General features: G+C 33.1%; 1 protein-coding gene across 8 annotated transcripts in view; it reads right to left on the reverse strand.

Moving 5' to 3' along the window:
* The window catches only part of KHDRBS2 (KH RNA binding domain containing, signal transduction associated 2), a 569,820-nt gene that overhangs the window by 457,920 nt on the left and 89,577 nt on the right, over positions 1-22,323 (reverse strand). For all 8 annotated transcript variants that reach the window (XR_005367885.1, XR_005367883.1, XR_005367887.1 and 5 more), the window contains exon 2: positions 18,593-18,720. Coding sequence is in view for 2 of the 8 variants with exons in the window: in XM_038554423.1 (XP_038410351.1) it covers positions 18,593-18,720 (128 nt within the window). In the remaining 6 variants the exon portion in view is untranslated. The remainder of the gene's footprint in view (positions 1-18,592; positions 18,721-22,323) is intronic.

The raw sequence follows: 22,323 nt of genomic DNA on the forward strand, positions 1-22,323 counted from the left end.
ACTATAGCATATTGGGAGCTTGCTTACCATAGTGTAGAAGATGTGCTGATATTCATTATCTCATTTAATTTTTAAAAATGAAAAGAAAATTGTGAGGTTGGTACAATTTGTATCCTTATGCTAGAGATGGCCATAGATCACTTACATGGAAAAGACAGTCCCTTGCACCCACCCATTGTTAGTAGTAAGTAGTACAGCAATATTTCAGATGAAAGCAGTCTCATTTCAGTGTCTGAACACCAAACCATAATGTTGCCCTTTTTTTCTAAATGGTGTTCAACAAGATTAAAAGATGAGTTATTAAAAAAAATGATCCAAATAAATATTTTTCGAAATATCCAAATAAAAAATGCTGTTTCCTCTCACTTATTTGGATACTTTACTTCAATGTAGAAGCCATTTTTCCCATAAGGACTTTGTTGGTCCTTTAGGGTCTAGGGCTGTGCCACAGAAATCTTTATAGTCCCAGAACCCAGTGAATATTTATAAGGAAGACATCAAATCAATGTGTTAATGATTTTAATTTATAGTTCTGTAAGCAACTGACAGATCTTATCTTGTTCTTACATCAGTTCAAAAGCCAAAGATAATCCTTCTTTATACTTCAAGCTTGATCTTAATTTAATCTCAATTCTCCCTGGACAATCTTCCTTTCAGCTTCACTTTGTAACTTTCATTCCCCACCCTCCCAAGAGATTTTATCTGCATCTTTTGTTACAAGGCAGCAGGGTTGAGAGAGGGAGCATACATGGACTCTGGACTCATACCATCAAGTTCTGACTTAGTCACATACTATTGACATAATCCTGAGTATTTAATTAATTTCTGTTAGCCTTGGTTTCCTCATCTCTATGTTGTATGTAAGAACTTACTGAATGGGACTTTCCCCTTATTGTACAGACAAGAGGTATTACTCTCCCTTCTTTCTAGCTCAGAAAACAAATTGGGTTCACATACTGTCACATAAAATCCATCTTTTTCTATGCTTCACAATCACAGTCCAAGAATTAATACTTTTCTCTTTAGGAATGTTCCTGAAATGCTGCTTTCTTGAAAATTAAACAACAGGTTTGATTTTAGATTTAAGATTTTCCCCTCCAGTTATGAATCTTAAGCAAGAAAAAGATTTCAGAGAATACAGAAAAAAAAATGCTCTTTAGTCTTCTCCAGGCTTGTATAATCTAAGATGAGCAATGACACACATCTTGGAGATGCAAATTAACTAGACAAATACTGAAGTAGCAGCAGCAAGATATTTAAGCTGTTGGGTGGTGAACTAAATTCACTATTAGTACAAGAAAAAGTAAGGTTATTCATGCATGTATGTGCACATGCACACATACATAGAGACATACACACACTTTCCAATATTGCAGCATAAATAAAAAATGTCAGCAGGCTATCCTAACAAAGATTCAGCACTGGTGTCAATCTCAAATAGAGATGGCATGCAACACATAGAGCAAAAGGGCTGTATCTGCAGAAAGATAGATTTTAGGCAAATATTAATCATATGGGCAAAATTCTTTTAAAAGAAGGGAAAAATAGATACAACAGAATAGTGCAGGGAATATTAAGTATGTGGTGTGGAGACAATTGCCTGGATTGAGTCTTATATACACATATGTTGATAGGTATGTAAGTAGGCAATACGCTTTTCTTCTCTATGAGTTAGTGTCTTCATCTGTGAAAAGGGAATAATAATAATACATATCACATGGGGCTTATGTGCAGCTTACCTGAGATAATACAAGTAAAAACACAGTGCCTGACACTCAATAAGAATTCATTAAATGTTCATTCTCATGCAAATTAAGACAAATGGGGTTGAGTAACTTGCTTTAGAAAAGGCATTACTTTATTTAATAATCTACTGACTCTTGAGAAAATATATAATTGACACAAAAGACTCTTGTTGTGGTATACCAACACTCACTCAATTGAGTTATTAAAAAAAAAAAAAAAAAACTGAAGATGTAGAATTTTTTGTAGGAGACTGTCCAAAATTTCATTAAAGATGAGGATGGAAAATCTATATTCAAATCTTGACCTGACTAAATTCCTCTTTGCAGTTCATTTATCCCTTTGCCACCTGCTTGCTCCATGGAGACTATTGGCATAAATTAGCACAGGCTGCTCTGTGGCTGTCATTCATATACACACATTACTCCTTAGGAATGACTAAGAAGTAACTTGTGCATGACAAGCAGCCTTAGGGGAACCTAGTGCAGATCTGAAATAAACAAACTAATATCTTCAGCCTGTTACAAGCTCTTTAAATTGCATATTTAGATTCCATGAACACAACAGGGTAAGGATATGGAGCCTTGGATCCACCTGATAGCATCAGCACCTGGGCTCACATGAGGCTCACTGTTGATTATGTATGTGAATGAAGGGCTTGGAGGGGAAATCCTGGATTGTGAAACATTATTTCACAGTTTATAGCTTGCTCAATGGGATAAACATTATACTTCACATTTTAAGGTCATATCTCAAGGATTAGTTTCACTCTCTTCCACTAAAATTCATTACCATAAATTATGAATGAATTGAGCATGAGGGAATAACATGCTTAGTGTTTTAAACAGGACATGCTACATAGTCAAATTCCAAATCCAAATTTGCTTGTACAATTCTAATGCTGAACAAATGATGAAGGTCCTTAATGATTGTTTATTGTAAAGTAAAATCTGGTTACTAATAAAGAAAAACAAATATGAGTACTGAGTCAAGTTTTTGGAATACATTCATATTTCATCTCAAACAGCAAAGGAGCACTTTCTCTTTGCAGTGTGCTATGATTGGTGTTAGGATAAAAAGTATAATGCATGGCCCTTGAAAAGATAAGAGGAAAAAAGAAAAGAAAGGAAAGAAAAGAAGAAAAAAGATAAGAGGTTTCAGCCTTTATATTGTTTTTTATTTTAAAAAGCACAGAATAATAGCTAAGACCAATGGTTTCCCTTTTAAAAAGAGTGCATTTAAAAATAAACGATATAACTATCTATTCTAATATTTTTTTTTGTAAAACATGGTGATGAAAATAATAAAATATGATCAGCGCTTCCCAAGGCCATGGTTACATCTTGATGTATGGGCAAAAGGACAGAGATTTAAAAACAGCTATTGTCAGACTCACTCAACCCTCCTCAGTGCCAAATTTTTCTTCTTCACTAAACCTAATGAAGAACATTCTTTTGCTTTAAAAAAAAATATCTGGCATACTTATACTCTGTTCTCTTGAGCCATGAATATAACTTAAGGGAGATTCTTTTGCAACCACCAGAAGTCTTCTTCACAGACTATGACTAAAGCGTTGATAATATGACTTTAAAGGTAACACTGTCAAACATTTTTCGTAGACATCGTACTTATTCATTCCACATCCGCCTACCCTGAAGTCACAAAACAGATCTTTTATAAGGAGTTTGGGGTGCTAAAATAAATGCTGGGTATTTGCTTTATTTTTTCACTAGCAGAAGCTCTTTTAGCACTGGATAAATCATCTTTGTACTAAAATGACCACAATACTTCCCAGACAAGACAAAATGGGGGAAGTCAACCGGAGTACTGATGGAGTATAATGAGAGGATGCATTAGAGAAGGCTCTGGCATGAACAAGTACTAGTTCAGAAAAGGTAGGCCTAGAGATAGAGCAAGTAATGCGTGGGCTCCTGGGACACACCACTCAGGTGTCACTGGGTTTCTGTGTTCTCTCTTGATATCTCCCTCTTCCATTTCTAGTTTCTTCTGCCTTATTTCATCTGTTGCATGACTTTATAACCAAGATTTGAATAGAAGAAAAAGAGAATGAAAAGCCCTGAAATTACTGCACTGTTTAGTGACTTTATAGGACTTCTAGCCAGATGCTTCAAGAATATAAGAAATTTTAATAAAGAGATAGCAAACAATATAAACTCTGTTTTTAAGCTATATATGTAAGAAAGAAGCAGGTTTCCAACTTATATGCTCTCCCAATCTCTGCTAATATCTCTTTGTGGAAGGATTCATTTCTTAGCATTCTCTCAGTTTTTTTCTATCGATTTTAAGAAGTGGAGATAAGGTATTCCCAAGTGGCTCAGTTGGTTAAGTGCCTGACTCTTGATTTTGGCTCAGGTCATGATTTCATGATTGTGAGATCAAGCCCCATGTCAAACTCCACACTGGGCATGGAACTTGCTTAAGATTCTCTCTCTCCCTCTCCTTTGTCTGTCTCCTCTCCATCTCTTAAAAAAAAGTGGAGGAAAAAAATTAAGGGTTCATAAATAAAGTGGTAAAAAAAGAGTGTAAAAAAAAGAATAATAAGAGAATCACAATTGATGCTGAGGAGAAGAATGTCAACTGAAGGGTCACTGTTTTAAAAATACAAACCACATGCCTTTATTTCATTTAGATTTTGGTTACACAATCACACAAAGCTTTGAATTTTGAGGAGCAGTCATACCACAAATATACCAAAAGATAAAAGCAATTGATGATGGGATTCAAGGGAGAGTGAAACCATTCAAATCATGTAAGAAGTATCATGAAGATTGGAATTAGACAATGGAAAAACACTGAAGGGACTCATGTAAAAATACTTACTCAACATCTTTTATGAAGAATACGCCAGAAAGATGAAGACTGAATTCTGCAAAATGTTTCAGAAGGCTACTGCAAAAATGCATGTAAAGAATGATGGTAGCCTAGAAGATGAGGGGTAGCAATGAGGCTAGAGAAATATGAATGGATTTGAACTGTGCTTAGAAGGTAAGAATGTACAGGCTTTGGTGATTATAAAGTCAAATTAAGAGTCAAATATCATACCCAAATTTCTCTCTTTGCAACAAAGAGGATGATGTCCCATTCACTAAAATAGGAGCAAAAGAGTAAGACCAGATTCTATTGAAAAGAGAAGTAATCTAGTTTCGATCTTGCTGAGTCTAAGTGGCCGTGGGGACTTCAGGTGAGGATGTCAACTCAGTTACTGAATAAACCTGGAAATCAAGAAAATATATCAGCTGAAGATCTGGATTTTAAAGTCATTAGCAAATACATTGCTCTGAAGATCATGGCAGGAGATCGAATTGCCAGGGATTAGGATAGAGCAAACTTCAGGGACCTGGGCGGAGACCACAGTACATGTTATCTTCTGCCTCCTATGCAGACTTTAAGGACTTTTGGTTTGGCTCTCCTCTCAACAATGCCCAGAGTAGCAAAATGCACATGCATTTATTTTATTCAACTTTATTGCTAAGCTATTATTTTTTTCTTTAATGTAAAAATACTATTCATATAATCTAAAACAATTTTCCTCTCATATGGTTGTTTTTAGAGTGCACAGAATAAGCTATTCCCAGATCTGTCTTCCACAGTTTACAAAAATATAAGAGTTCACATAAGTCATTTGCAAGAAGAATAGAAATGGGGGAAAGTGATAGTTTCTGCATAATCTTTCCATTTTTGTGAAAATTGGAGTGTTCTATCCCACTGGTGTGTCTTGGGGGAAAAATCCCATCATAATTTCAGAGTACATAATGGCCTCACTCCTTTTCTCACACGTGTGAAACACAGTTGCAGCAATTTCTCTGTCTAGTTAGACAACATATTGTCTGGCAGCAGAATTGTGTATGTTAATTTAATGCATTTCCCCATACATTTCCCAGGGTGTAGTCAGAAACAATTCTATCCATACCAGAAAAATAAAAGGTTCTTAGGAATGCCATCGATCCAATTATATCTGATAGCTTAGGTACAGAATTATTGTGTAAAGAAGCTGTTAATAATTTCAAACCATCTGTGATCAAACCTAAAAACGATAAACATGTGAAAAATATTTCCCAAATTCCACTAAGTTATGTGTTTTTTTGCGTGTGTGTCTTGTACCATATATTTTTTATCAACCAAGAAGTTACATTTTAATAGTCAATTTCATAGAGAATTTTTGAAGACTATATTAAGTCTTACAATAAAACATTTAGATTCAGTAGATTTAGATTGAATTAAAGCAAGATGGAATAATGGATACATGATCAAATGTAGATAATAAAGTCAATTGCAGGGTTAGTATAAAATTATATAATCAAAAATTATTTGAAGACCTTGAAATTAGATCCCAGCAGATAACCGAAACTATAAAATGTGTTCATAAACTTGAGTTTTCCCTTAATTTAATAAAAATTCAGATGGGCATTGACCACTTCAGAAATTAAATTTGCCTTGTTACAAGTTTGCCTTAAAATATAAATTCTACTTTGAATCTAACATTAGTATTCTATTTGAATTGTAATAAATAAGAGTGCTGAGAGGGAAATACTCTCCTCAGCATTTTGTTAGATTCTATCACTGAAATCATAAAACAAAAAATGTGTGTCATTAGATTTTTCTGGCAAAGGAAAGTTACTCCTTTAACTCTCCTTTCTAGAAAGGAGAGTTACTCCTTTAAAAAAAGTTAATTTTGTAGCTTTTTATGACACCATAAAATTAATAATTTTTCCATTAGGTTAAATACAATGCCTTACTCTAAAAGAAGAAAATAAAAATGATGTAAGCTAAGTCCATGAGTTATGATTTCTAATTTTAAATTACACGGGCTATCATATAAATTGAAGCAAAATTACTATTGGCACAAGTGATAATGAAGAATTCTGTGAAACTTCGATATGTGTTAGGTAGTTCCAGAACTACCTAACAAATATCCTACTAAATGAAACACAGAACATTTCACTCTCACTTAGTTAGTACACATCATTAAAAATAAACTAGTAGCAGAATCAATTTCTACCTTTAAGAGATGTGTCTTCAGATGGCAACATAGGAAGTAAACAAAATATATGCTGTCAGAGTATGTACTTATGTTTTAACACAAACTGGTATACAATCATAAGTCATAGATTTAACCTGCAAAAATTCAGTATTGCAACATGGTTTATATAAACTTCATTTCATAATTTAATATTATATGCTGAACAATCATTTTTAATGGATGAATGTTAATTTATGACAGTTCACAAATTTATATCTCAAATTCCAAACATTTGAACAAGAAGATGGAGACCATATGTGAGCAACGCTTTAGAGTTCTATTTAAATGAGTAGAATTAAATTTAGTTTGTAAAAAACATTCAAGATAACATTTATGTATAATTTTTCTTTTCTTCAATCTTAATTATTAAATGTTTACGTGACTTTAAACAGTTTAATTATCTGTGCCTTAATTTCTCTCTATATATAGTACATACTCCACGGAGATATTCAGTGGATTAAATCAGGTAATAGATAAAATTGCTTGGTATATAGTAGTCAACAAATACAAATTTTATTACCCCCAATTTAATCGTTATCCCTTTCATTCACTTTATTCCTATTTTTATTAATGTCTTAATGTCTCTGTTTCAGGAATGGTATTACAGGATTCTTAGGGAAATAATTCTAAGTATCAGTTTTATCAAACGTACACGGAGCCTGTCACAGAGTAGGTGGTTCCCCACCAAAGACTGTTATTAAGTGGGGAAAAAAGAGAAAAAAATTAAATTTACTTAGTGATGATATTTGTGCAAGCTTACACCAGGCACTGATACAAGCCAAGTACATAGATATACTCCCCTGCATCCTGGATGAAACTTCATGGCATATCATTATACTCATATTGTAGCTGAAAAACAGTGAGGGTGAAGGTGTTTATGGAAATTTCCACTGTCATAGTTGAATGAAGGTGGAGCTGTGACTCACAACTTAGGTCTATCTGGTCCAAAATTCTATTATTTTCCCAGTACTGTCTCTTCACAGCTCTCTTTAGCCTCTCAAAAACTCTACATCTTAATATATTCTTACAGATTTCTTTCCAGAAACAAAGAGGCCAGACCTAAAAATTACCAGGTTGCAAAAATCTCCATATAAAGTTTCTCTATTAAGAGGACTTGACAGTAAAATAAACATTCCCCTGATCTTACCTCTCTGCTCTTCTCAACCCTACATCCCAAATAATACCCTCTTCTCTCCTTCTCTTATCTATGTTTTTTCAAATAATGCCTATTTTTCCTGATCTTTGCCTCCTTTTCATGCCTTAGTCTCTTACATGTAAAGGAAACTGTTAAAGACAATCTGACTTCAAGTTTTTATTTAATTTAATGCAATCCCAAAGCTTCAGGATCCATCCCAGTACAAAGCCATATTGGGACAATTGTTTAAATCTACTACAGGGGGACACCTGGGTGGCTCAGCAGTTGAGTGTCTGCCTTCTGTCCAGGGTGGGATCCCAGGGTCCGGGGATCAAGTCCCACATTAGGCTACCTCAAGGAGCCTGGTTCTCTCTCTGTGTGTCTCTCATGAATAAATAAATAAAATCTTAAGAAATAAAAAAATAAATCTACTACAGGATATCCTGAGACCCACGAAAACATCTTTTATATTTTCACAATGACTGCCATATAGATCCAATAAATATCTCCTGAATGAACAAATGAAGTGGAATTAATATTCAGAATTATGATGTGAAAGCTTCATAGGCTCTTTTGTAAAAGGTCAAATGATGTTCAATATACTGTACTTAATAAAAATGGATAATTAAATAATAAAACTGAAACATGATATTCAGAAATGACTTGAAAGTAATTTCTGAGTTAACCTTTAACTTCATTTTAATTAGAAAATTTGGTTAAGTAAAGTAACCGATTATCAAGGCATTAGTATTGAGTAAAATTTTCACTGCTATTGCTTTCTTCTTGTACTTGGGTTCTCTCTGACAAGATTAGAGCAGCACTGGGGCTTCCTTCAATGAAGACAGAGATACTGGAGTCTCTTTGAGAGAAACTGTGATTTCATTCCTATAAGTATGACAAGTTCCCTGAAAATTTTGTAAGAATAGGCAAGAGGTGAGAATAGGGAGATCTTTGTTCTGGGTCTGTTATAGTTCCTCCAGAGAATGTCTCAGAAAAGAGGCTATGCAGTTATTCTATATTCATTCAGCAATTATTTATAGACCACCTAATTTTGTGCTAGGCACTGTTGTATGTGATAGGGATGTGTGATTGATCGAGAAAAGACAAGGAGACTTGCCATTTTTCAGTTTACATACTAATGTGGAGAAATCATAAAAATAACAAATAAGTAAGAAGTCCGTTAGAAGGTGATACCCGCTATGGAAAAAAGAAAAATGAGAGAAGGTTAAAGGAATTGTGAGTACTTACATAGGGATAGATGAAGGTTCTCGTAGAAGCAGAGAGGTTGAGGTCATGAGAGTAATCCAGGTAAGAGAAGATGATGACCTAGGCCAGGGTCGTAACAGTGGAAGTGGTGATAGCTATCTGATTCTTGATGTATTTGAAAGATAAGACTACTCGATTTGCCCGGCAGATTGGATAGGATGTGTGGGAGAAAGGAGTCAAGGAGGAGTCCCCAGTTTCTGACCCGACCAAATAAAAGGATAGTACTGCCAACCAGTGAAACAGACACGTGGGGTGAGAAGACTGTTGGTTGAATATGAGATGTCCAGACATCCACATACTGTCAAGAAGGTGGCTCCATCTCTAAGTCTTGGAAAGAAGTCTTGAATAGATCATGAATTTATAGACAGGTAAAGCCATGTCACAGGTGAGATGACCAAGGGGGTGTGAATGTACACATATAAGAACATCATGGCTAATCCCTGGGGAACTCCAACATTAAGTTGTGGCAGAGGAGAAACCAGCAGAGGGGGGTGAGAAATGGAACTAGTTTTGTCGCAAGACATAAAAATAAATCTGATGTCCAGAAGCCAAACGAAGACAACTTATCAAGATACTTCAATTAAGAGCATGATTCAAGTGTTTTAAATGAGTTTTTTTGTGATGCAGAAGCCAGAACCAGGACAAATGACAACTTACAAGGATAAAAATTGTATTTCAATGAAGAAAAAAAATTTGAATAGCAACATCTATTCATTATCAGATCCAGCTGTTTTATAATAATCTGAACTTTCTTTTTAATCTCTAGACGTATTCACAGACAGCCTGATGAGTATCACAGATATTCTAGAAATGATTCCTAATTGGGTAGAAGATTAGACCATACGACCTATGAGATACACTCCAACTAATGAGTCTATTATTTCTGCCTCACTTCACACCAGAGGAGAAATACATCTGTTTTTCCATCTGTGGGCCTTTGCAAACTAAGCAGTCTGTGTCCAGAGTTATCTCAACGCCTCTTCATATAAAAGAAAGTGAATCGTAATAATGGTTTAATGCAAAGAAGAGAGGATTCGGTACAAACACACCTGAATTTCAATGTTAACACTATCACTAATACATTGTGTGGCTTTAGGAGAGCTTCTTAAATATTTTTAAACCTTAGTCTCTTCTTCAGAACTCTTACAGCATTCCTGAAGGAATAAAATAGTTCACTGTACTTTGCTTAGTGTTTGATATGCACTAGGTTCTCAAAAAAAACCTTAATTCTGTAAGTGGGAGGTCCCAGATTTAAGGACTATTTTCATGTTATAAAGTTAGCTATTTCTAAACTTGAGTTCTAGAATATATTCCTCATTTAAGCAGCATACTTACTGATAAACTAGAAAAAGAAGTTTTTCTAGTATGAGTTTTTCATTAGGACAAAATTTTTATTTGGTTTTGAAGATCATAATAAATTTTGCGGAGCCATGTTTGGAGTCAAATTTTCTACTGTATGTTTTAAGACATCATTTGCTTACATTATAATTAATTGAAACATAGTCTAATGAAGTATAGGCAAGAAGCTGTGAAATTAGAGCAGCTAGAATGAATAGAATATGAATCCTGATTGGTCATTTTCTAGTAATGAGGTTTTGGCAAATAAATTCCTCTGAGACTCCATGTCCTTGTCTATAATGAATGGAGAGAATGAATTATTGGAATTTTTATGACAATGAAATGAGTTAATATATGTAAAAACTAAAGTGTCTGATTTACAAAAAAATTCAATAATCCTTAGTTTTTAATATTTGGTCCTCTGGTCTAGGAAAAAAATCTAAACAGAACTGTTTCTATTTTAATGTTTTCATTAGCCCAAACTATTTTAAAAATATCTTTATTCAGAAAATAACATATTAATAACATATTAATAATTACTAATTCAAACAGCACAAAGAGCCTACAATAAAAAAGGGCCTCCTTCCTTTTACTTACAATCTATCATCATATATAAAAATGTAGATATATTCCTTTTATACTCAAGAGAAACAATCATCTTTTATACTTTGACTTAATAGTAAATATATTTGCAAATATATAATTCTTAAATAAATTGCTAGATATCCAACTGCTTCTGAAAGTCTGCCTTTGTGATTTTCATTGATTTTACAAAATTGTTTCCCCAAATGGCTGAATCTCAATGGTCTGAGCAACAGGTTATGGAGTGTTTTTGTTTTTTGTTTTTTGTTTTCCTGTACCCTAACATCATTTTCGGTTATAATCAAACTTTCTTGTCAGTCTGATAGAAAATAGAAGCATTTCAAAGTCATCTTGACTTGACTTTTCCAATAAGTAATGTTCAAGATACTTTTCTATTTGCTTTAAACAGTACATGTGTGGTATTTATTGGCATCATCAACTTCTTGTACAATTAGAAGAATTGAGTCCCTACATATGAAGAAAATAAATTTTCTGTCACGTGTTTCAATATTTCTCAAATAGTCATACCAGTTTGGTATTTTAATTGTGACTTTTAATTTTGGTAATCATCATTACCATTTTTGCTTGTACAGAAGTTTTAGGTCATGAAATATTTTAATTGTTTACCTACAGCTTTAGTATTTTTCCATCTTTCTTAGGAATGCTTTCCCTCAGGATGCCTGGGTGGCTCAGCAGTTGAGCACATCTGCCTTCAGCTCAGGGTGTGATCCTGGAGTCCCGGGATCGAGTTCCTTATTGGGCTCCCTGTGGAGCCTGCTTCTCCCTCTGTCTCTGCCTTTCTTTCTCTGTGTGTCTCATGAATAAATAAATAAAATCTTTAAAAAAAAAAAAAAAAGGAATGCTTTCCCTCTATTAAATTTCCCATAATATTTTCTACTGGTTTTGTTTTGTTTTTGCATTTAATCTTAGAGCAGTTAAGATGTATGTTGGTGTAAAAGATGAGTTAGGGATTTAATCTTTCTTTTCTTTTGCCCCTAAAGACTTCAATAGTTATTTTTCCAATATTTATTGAATAAAGGATCTCTTCATTCCGATTATAAATATATACTTATTATACAATATATGTTCATGTTTATTTCATGAGGAATGAGAAATCTATTTTATCAAATGACTGTTTGATCCTGTTCTAAAATTCAGTAAATTTTAAAAGTATGTAGACTCAACCAGTCTTACATCCCTGAAATTAAAAGACATTTGGGTGTAATTTATTCTGCTTGTAATGTGCCATTAATACATTTGCTCGTAGTTTTTAACATTACTTTTTATTGCAATAAATATATATAACATAAAATTTACTATTCTAACTACTTTTAAATGTGCAATTCGGGGGCATTAATTACATTCACAATGTTGTGCAACTATCACATCTACTTCCAGAACTTTTTCATCATCCCAAAGACAAATTTTGTATCCATTAAACAGTAACTCCCCATTTTTCCCCTCTCCTTTCCCTCTGGTAACCCCTATTCCATTTTCCAGGTCTAAGAATTTGGTAGTTTCTAAGTACCTCAAATAAGTGGAATCATACAATGTTTGCCCTTTTGTATCGGGTTTATTTCACTTCGCACATTTTCAATGTTTATCCATGTTATAACAGGTATCTAAATATTGTTCTTTAAGGTTTAATAATATTCTGTTGTACACACACACACATACGTGTGTGCATACACACAGACACAAACCACATTTTGCTTATTCATTTATCTGTTGAGGATATTTGCATTGATCCTTGGCTATCATGAACAATGATGCTATGAACACTGGCACATAATATTTGATACTATTTTAAAGTTCTTGCATTGACATTCCTAATGGAATTCCTATAATGTTTTATTTTTTGTGATATCCTTGTGAAATCCATATATTTTTAAGGAAATTAATTATAAAATGGTAGAAATCTAAATGTGTTACATAAATTTAACAATCACTTAAATTTGAGAAGGCAAACAAAAATCACAATTTTTCTACGTGGATCCAAATCTCTTTCAAAAAGTTGCTATAGTCAGGTTCTAACTTAGTACTATAAGTAACTGTAATCCTTTATCTGGATGTTTGGTGGAGGGGCATGCATTAATTTTTACTTCCTGTATCCTTTCCAGAGAAAGTTTGTTTTCTGCTAATATCAATATATACAGTATTTAAATTTATATCAAATTCACTTGCTTCCATATGTGAAAAAGTCCTTCAAGGTCCATAATAATACTGGAATCCATTAGACAGCTAACGTAGTTCCTCTTGATTGTTTTAATGATCTTTCTTCTCTAGTCTTTTAAAGATCTACTATATAAGAAACCACTTCTACTACAATGACAAATAACAAGAGTCATCTGTGTTCCATGGGTACAGACAAACTCACTAAAGGCTCACTGAATTAAATAAATAAATTAACAAATGAGTGAATGAAAAATGGTAAGATTATAGAAAGGGATGTGAGGTGGAAACTCTTTTTACTCTCAAGGAATCCTTGAGTTAAGGATATAGGTTTGGACACATTTTAAAAGGCACTTTAATGATCCTTTTGAAGTAGTTTTCAGTTTTCCAGTTGAGGGCAAATGTGAAATAATCTGGCAGAAAGGAAACAACGGATTAAAACAGACTGAAGATTCTCTAGGAGATCTATACATAGAAAGGAGAGATTATTTTAAAAAGTATGAGGAAGTATTTTGTGAGGTTGTGCTGAGTCCATAGAAAAGGATGTGGAGAGAAGAACATAATTCAGGATTAGGAACACATAGGTCAATAAAACATAAAGACAAAAAAGATTTAAATATGGAATAAGAATTAGTTAAAAGAAAAAAAAGAATTAGTTAAAAGAAAGGGTTATGGAAAAGACAAGGACTAGACATATCACTGCAAATTTCTAACACAGAGACAAAAGAATTTTAAGCACCAAATGGAAAATAATATTGAAGTACATAGGATGAGAATTAGTTAAAAGAAAGGGTTATTGGAAAAGACAAGGACTAGACATATCACCACAAATTTCTAGAAAACATAGTTATTTCAAGTGCCATTCTCCTGGAGAGAATGCAGTCCAGAGAATTTTGGAATGTTTTTCTTTCTCATAGGAAATGTGAATCTGAGTGTCATGTTATTTTCCAATTGAGATTTACATTCACAGGTGAGAGACTAGGAAACTGATATGAATGAAATTGAAATCACAAAGCCCGATAAAATCCTCTCTTCCATTACCTTTAGAAAAGTAAAAAGCAACGCTATGCAATAACCTCTGTCTGGTAAAGATAAAACAGGTTTAAGATGTAAGCTACTGAGTGGTTTTTGGAAAACCACATTGCTTAGAAAAATAGAGAGGTGTTTCCAAGATTATAGGTGATGATATTGGCTTTGAAATACAAAGTTACCACAGTTAGAAATCCTGGGTCTCTAAGAACTATTTTAAGTGGTCTGATAAATACTTAAGTTAGAAAAAAATAACACTCATCAAGAATTTTGATTTGGGTTTTCATCTTTTGGAGTATAGAGAAAGAAACCAACTCTATGAGAAGACATGACAGGTTTCAGAGACTGGTTCCAGTCAGGCACAAAGGCAGCTCCTCTCTCTGGGACTGAGCAGAGTAACTGAAATATAGGGCAAGTGTGGTGCTTATGAACATATTTTGGAACTTTAATTTTCTGCATTAATCTACATAAGGAATTGATTTGAGAAGCAGCACTGGGGAACGTAGCTGTGTTTGATCTTAAAAGGGGCCAAATTTGGGGCCGATATACACTCCTGGCGATCTACTGCTTTAAAAAGTTGGCAGTAACTCAAATCCAGAAATAAAAAGTGGGCCTCCAGGCAAAATTAATTGAAGGAAAGGCCTGATGCACTTCAGAGGATTCTGAAGCCAACATCAAAAGACACTTTTAAAAGGCATTGAGAGGTTGGATTGCCCAGGTGACCAAATAGGTATAGTTGCAAGCAAGGAGCAGATCTCCCTCAAGTGGGTGGAAGTGGCACCTCATGGCCCTCTCAATTTGCCCATGCTTGTGTTAGACTGTCCTTTTGCATGTCTAAAAACAGAATAAAACTTTAGCCATTTAAATGTACCTTTGTTTCTTAGGTCCCTATGAGACACTTGTTTGTTGAGGACCAAGAAATTATGGCATTTTTCTTTCTTCCAAGGATGAATATTGTTAATATTATTAATACCAACTTTATGCCCTAAGCTATGGTTCTGTTCTTTTGTTGGATATGTGATAGTTTTGCATGCCAACACTATATCATAATGTAATCTTTGAAGACATTTTCAACAGCAAAGAACCTCAATTCACATTTCCAACGCAATTAACAACTGGATACAAAGGCATGGCCAAGTTTACAGACAACAGTAACAAGGTATGACCATCACTTGTCCGATGGAGACTGTAAAATAATTCTGATTATAATATGCATACCAGTTGGAGATGTTAAGATTTAAAAAAAAGTAAATGTATATTAGACTATGAAATATATTTTGTATGGATTTAGGGAGAAAGAGTTCACGTTAAGGACAGTGAGTTTTCTGCATGAATCTCACTAGGATCTTCTACATGAACCTCTTAGGATTATAGAAAAACATACTGCCACATGTTGCCTCCTTGGAGACTTGACTATCAAGAAATAATTGCACTGATTCTGAAACATCTGTAAATGCGAACAATAGATGTGCATAGTCTATTTCTTGACTAATCTTGTTGCAAATAAAAATATTAAAAACAAATAAGAAAAGCTGTTCATTATAATTTGATGACATATTTCCCCCCAAATCTAGTGATTAAACATAAAGCACTAGAGTTAGATAAATCATTCTTAATGTGTTTGAACAGCATTTTTACATTTTGTATAATTCAAAATCTTAAACTTATTTCAATTCCTTGTATTATTCAATTAAGTCAGCAAATTAACTTGATATTGGAGACTAACTGAAATCAAATCTATCTAAAAAGGTCATGTAGTAAAGTCAAGATAAGGTCATTTCCTCAAGAAGTCCCATAGTTATTTACTGCCTTTTGTTGGAAAGGACTGTGTCATTGCCTCACTAATTACCAGATCAAAGAGACAGCAGGCATCAAGGGGAGAGGCAGCTCTGAGAGAAGTTGTGAAAAGTAGGTCTTTCTCCAATGTACCCCCTGACGGATAAACCACTTTTTATTATAAAAGATTAAACTTTAAGTCCATAAATACTGTTATTCTCTGCTCATCAGTTCATAGTATCACACCACACCACATATTTTACAGCTCCCAAATGTACATCCAATATGGCTCAAGTGTAGTGACTGTAATCTTAACCCACTGATATTTTTGTGAGAGGTAGGCAATAATCACTTAGTAGGAGAGAATCACCACTTTTGAAATAAAATATGGTTTTCAGAAAGTTGGTTTTAATTTGTTATACTATAAAAGCAAACAAAAACAAATGTAGGTCAACTTGATAGATGAATTTGTTCTGTTTTGTTCTCAGTACCTTTTTCTGTAAAAGGGCTCTAAGACTTCTTTTATTGTGATGTATGAAATGCACATCCTTTTAAAAATGATTTAAAGTGATCTAGCATTCTACTCGTCAATTAAGAATGGCAAATTTTCTAAGGCATAAATTGTTATTTGATAATATTCCATAAAAGCACTAATCATTAGGAGCTCTCATTCCTCACATTCTTCCATATTTTACATAAATAAGTAATAAAAAAATGTGAACATTATCAGTCAAGTTATAAACGTAATGGCTCCCAAAAAAGTGAAGAATCTAAAATAACAGCAACTTCTCTAAATATTTCTATCTGCAACAAAGATATGACTTTGAGTAATTAATAATTTCCCAGTTACCTCATTTGGTAAATAAAAGCTTTATATATTCTGTGATTTAGATAATTAGTCTCAGCATAAACATTCTGCGATTCGAAAAATTCTGGGAGGTACAATAATTGCTAGTAAGATATGGTCTGTTTCAATACAAATAGGTAGTTTTGTTATTTGATCATCTTCCCATAAATTATGAAATTAAATCTCACACAAACATGAGACACTATACAGTATTATTGTTTCGATATTCATCATTTCGATGATGCATCAAATACAGACTACTGCAATATTCAGTATAAAAACACTCATGCTGTCACTTCAAGAGCCACCACGACCTGAAATGCCTTTCACACTTTACCAATCTGATTTGGTCAGAGATACAGGTCTGTACTTTATTAAGAAGGAGATACTGAGTCTGTCACTGGCTTTCCATATCCAGAGAATAGACAAGTGTTATTCTGAGAAATGGTATCTAGTTATGTAATATTTAAATACATTATTTAGAGAGAGAATCTTGTACTTCATAGTGGATTAACCAAATCTTTTTAAAAAGACGTTTTTCTTAATATCCACATTTCTACCACATTTTATTACCAAGTAAACATTTTCATGTACATTTTCTCTGCCTAATTTAATATTCATAAAAACATGATTATGAAATAAATCTTAAAAAAATTAATTGTAAAATATACATCGATTGAATGGACTTTTCTTGTAATAGAGGCAATCTAGCTAAAAAAAAAAAAAAAAAATCCCACAAAACCCAAAAAACCTGCATGCCCAAAAACCTCATCTGAAAGCTAAATTTTATGGTTTGGTGGGCTGCAACAATTTATTCCTATTTGAAATAATTATAAACACAGCATCCCACTTAATTATATTTACTAAAATTTATCATATTAGAAGACAATTGGTAGACTACAGCATTTATTTCTGTAGTCTTCATTATTAGGATAATTGCATGGTCCTTGTTTCAGATTCACTCTTCAGAAAGTAAATTACCAGATTGAAACTGAGTTTCCATTGTAAGCATACTTAATTTACTAAAAAAAGAGAAAGAAACTCCTTTTACCCATCGGAATTTATAAATATAAGTGATGAAACCATGATGTGGAATGCCTTATCTTATACTCATGATTCTGGTAATACAAATCTTGTATGATAAAATGTCTAGTGAGAAAGTACTCTCAAGAGAACAGTATTGTAATTATCTTAATAAATTAACCCTGACTACAGAAGACTAGAGGTTCTAATCTAAGGGTCTAATAAAGACTAGATTACTTTCCTGGATATAATAATTTCCTGTGGACTAGATAATGCTATATATTTAGTACCATTAATCCACTCTTTTTTATAATTGGAAAATATAGTAACATGAACCAAAACAAGATCAAGTGACTATGTATATTTGGACAAATTGTTGAACTATTTACATATTAAATAAGTAATTAAAATATCTAATTATGCTTCCCATATTCACAGAATAAAAGTGCTATGGTCTTTAGTTGAAAATTTTTCTTATGGTTGTACTTTCAAAGACTTCTCTTTCCTCCATCAATATCATATATTTGTGTATACTAATACAATGAAGTTTTAAATATTCATTTCATGAAAGACAATGAATAAAACATCAAGTTTTTTTATTTTTTTCTTAATTCTATGAAAACAGCATATATTGCAATACCTTTGGATATTGCTTGACAGGAATCAATACTCTTTCTGAGAGCTTTATGTTTTTGTTGCTGATGACATCAAGATATTTCTTTTCTTCATCTTCCTTTTTTCCATCAGAACCTTGAAATTTTTCAATTTCTGAAAAAAATCACAAGGAAAAAAACAGTAAGCAAAATGAAAAGTCGTCATAAATATGATTGTTCTTATTACTCTCCTTCTTAAAAAAGATTTTGAAGAACCTTAATAGAACTGAAGCAACACCTGTTAACAGTTACATGCATGCTGCTACCATATGTTAAGATGAACTGTCAGCTAAAACTAAAAGTTACCATTGAAGATGTGACTGACTTCCGTGAGACAAATGATGGATTTAATTTTTAGCAACTTCAAATAAAACACAGGAAGAATATGCCCTTTAAAGATTTAAAATATCTAAGCGAAACTAACTTTCCTAGGCACAATAAATAGAACAAACTAAGTTGTAAGGTTATATGTTTCATAGTTACTGAGAATTATTCCTACAAAAAATAATTGAAAATAGTAATCATCTGTTACCAAATAGGATAGTAAAGATAAACAGCATGTTATTTTACATTCCAACAAACTTAAAGGGAATTAAAAAGAGAGTCACAGCGATGTCTTTTAAAGGATTAAATCTGTGAATGCTATCATTCATATTCATCATTATGAAACTGTCTGTCCATATATTTAAAAAGAATCACTAATTTTGTCTTATGAGACTATTCCCAAAATGGGTATTTTTGAGCAAATGTACACTACCTATTCTTTCTTTTTAAAATTAGTTTATTCCACAAAATTCTTAAACCTCTACTATGGGTACCACAGATAAAACAGAAAACAAGAAAATGTCTCTGCTTTTATGGAATCTATATTCTGATGGGGAAAATGAGCAATTAGAAAATGAATATATATGTACATGCATACTTATGTGTGGGGGTAAAGAATGATAAAGCTATTAAGACAGGGTGGGCTTTTTTTCTTAGTTTTGTTAGAATTAGAACAAAAACATTTATTTCTGTAATTTTGGAGTAAAAGGAAAGGTGATGATACCCATTAAGCATGTAAATTCCCAATTCATATTAATTTACATTGCATTTTGAAACAATTATTTTTTTAAAGATCTGACTACCTCTGGAGGTGAAAGGAATACTGTATTACATCTAACAGCTTTGTTCTTTCTTATTTTATTTGTAATTAGCATCTTTTCCGAAATGATTTCACACGCCTTACATAAAATTCCTGTAACATTCTGGATGGTAATCTTTTAGCATACTGTTAATTTGGCTCATGTGGAATTATTAAAAAATCTTTTTGAAGTAAGATCACATTGCTTACATAAATAATGGTGGAATGAATGCTATAATGCATAGTTTGCACGAAGTCATTTACAATCACTTTTTCCCGGTATATGCTGTAATTTCCCTAATGACAATTATCTTAAAATAAACTATGCTGCTTGAAGAGAAGTTATATATAATATGTCTATAATTGCTACTCAGAACGATGGCATCAGATTCTTACTTTTCCACTCTAGATTAACAAGCCACTTTAACTGACTCTTTTTCAACCAAAAAGCACTCTCTATTCAGGCTTTTCAACCCCTTACGTAATTATTACATACAGAACTCTGACAACTGCAAAGAAAGGATATTCATTATATCTTCTGATACTGACAGTGAACTTTTGATCGCTACCCTTTGGGTACATGCACCTATCTAATACCATACTTCCTAGTTTGCTGAGGCAATTGTAATGTGGGACACACTGAAGGAACCAACTCAATCCCCAGTCTATTAAATGTACGGTTTCTCTCTTGTAACTCTGTCATAAAATAAATTGAATTTGTCTGACATTATTTATTCTCTACAAGACTACTACTACCTTTGGCATTTTTAGACATTTGTAATTTGATCAATCAATGATTAATTCCAATAAATTTTCCATCAAGAAATGGAACTGAATAAAATATCATTTCCACTGCTGCTTTTTCTGCTTGTTCCTACACTTTCCTTTTAAAAATGTTGATATATCTTTTGCCCTTTTGATACTTTCAGGGAGTTATCTAGTCTTTCCTGACATATCTACATGACCAATAGCTCAGTAATTGCATTTGTCAACTGCATAGTCACAAAATCGTATAAGCCAGATTTGCCTGATTTTCAACCTAGAGAAAACAATGTATATAATACCTTCCCTTTTTAAATTTTAGTTTAAAATAATTCTTTATTTCATAACTAAGGCACATTCCTTGTGGGACATCTATACAATACAGGTATCCATAAAAACTTAAAGGCACACACTGTCATCGAACAATAACAGTTTTGTTGCATAGAGAGCTGAGTAATGTTTTATACTTGTTTATATGGTCTCTCTTTAAATTTGGCTTCCATATTATTGAGAAAACATACTCAATATCGTAGGGCAGGCTTATGTTAAATGTTAAACTACATAGATTTTAGAATTTTCTGTTCTCTCATCTTTTTTCTTTTAATGCCCATATTTGTTCAAGAATTTTTTTAAGCACTCATGGTCTTATTTTTAGAGGCTCTCTCCCAAAATTATGAGAAGATGATAATAGAGTTAATTTTTGGTCAAGGGTATATTCACTTCCACCCACTGGGATTTTAGTCAAGATGGAAGCTCCATTGAGAAAATATCAGAGAGGGAAAAAAAAAAAGAAAATATCAGAGAGGGTGACAAAACAGAGAGAATCCTAACTCTGGGAAGTGAACAAGGGTTAATGGAAGGGGAGGTGGGCGGGAGGATGGGGTGACTGGGTGACGGGCACTGAGGGGGGCACTTGATGGGATGAGTACTGGGTATTATACTATATGTTGGGAAATCAAACTCCAATAAAAGAATATAAAAAGAAAGAAAAAAAAGAAAGAAAGAAGAAAGAAAGAAAGAAAGAAAGAAAGAAAGAAAGAAAGAAAGAAAGAAGAAAGAAAGAAAAAGAAAGAAAGAAAGAAAGAAAGAAAGAAAGAAAGAAAGAAAGAAAGAAAGAAGAAGAGAAAGAAGAAGGAAGAGAAAGAAGAAGAAAAAAAAGAATTTTTTATTTTAATAAAAAACACATAACAGTACATACCATTTTAATCATTTTCAAAGAATTTATTTATTTATTTGAGAGAAAAAAAAAAGATAGCAAGAGAGAGCACAAGCAGGGGGCAGGAAAAATGAAAAGCAGGCTCCCTACTGAGCAGGGAGCCCAACATGGGACTCCATCTGAGGGCCTTGGAATCATGACCTGAGCCGAAGGCAGACATTTACCTGACTAAGCCACCCAGATGTCCTCATTTTAATCATTTTTTAGTGTACAATTCAGTAGTATAAGCCTATTATTATGTTATGCAACAGATCTCTAGAATTTTTCCATCTTGCAAAACTGAAATTCAAGACTCACTACTCATTTTCCATCCCCTTCCCACAGGCCTTGGCAACCACCTTTTCCCTATCTGTTTCTATGCTTGACCACTTTAGATATGTCATGAGTAGAATAGCACAGTATTTGCTCTTTTATGACTGGTTTATTTCACTTAGCATAATGTCCTCAAGGTTTATCCATGTTGTAACATGTATCAGGATTTTCTCATTTTGGAAGTTCGTATAACATTGCATTGTAGATATATACCACATTTTCTTAATCCATTTATCCATCAATGGACATCTGAGTTGCTTCCACCTCTTAGTCATTGCGAATAATGCTTTGATGAACATGGGTGT

The sequence above is a fragment of the Canis lupus genome, chromosome 12 (genome assembly GCF_011100685.1).
Source record: "Canis lupus familiaris isolate Mischka breed German Shepherd chromosome 12, alternate assembly UU_Cfam_GSD_1.0, whole genome shotgun sequence".
Lineage (NCBI taxonomy): Eukaryota > Metazoa > Chordata > Mammalia > Carnivora > Canidae > Canis > Canis lupus.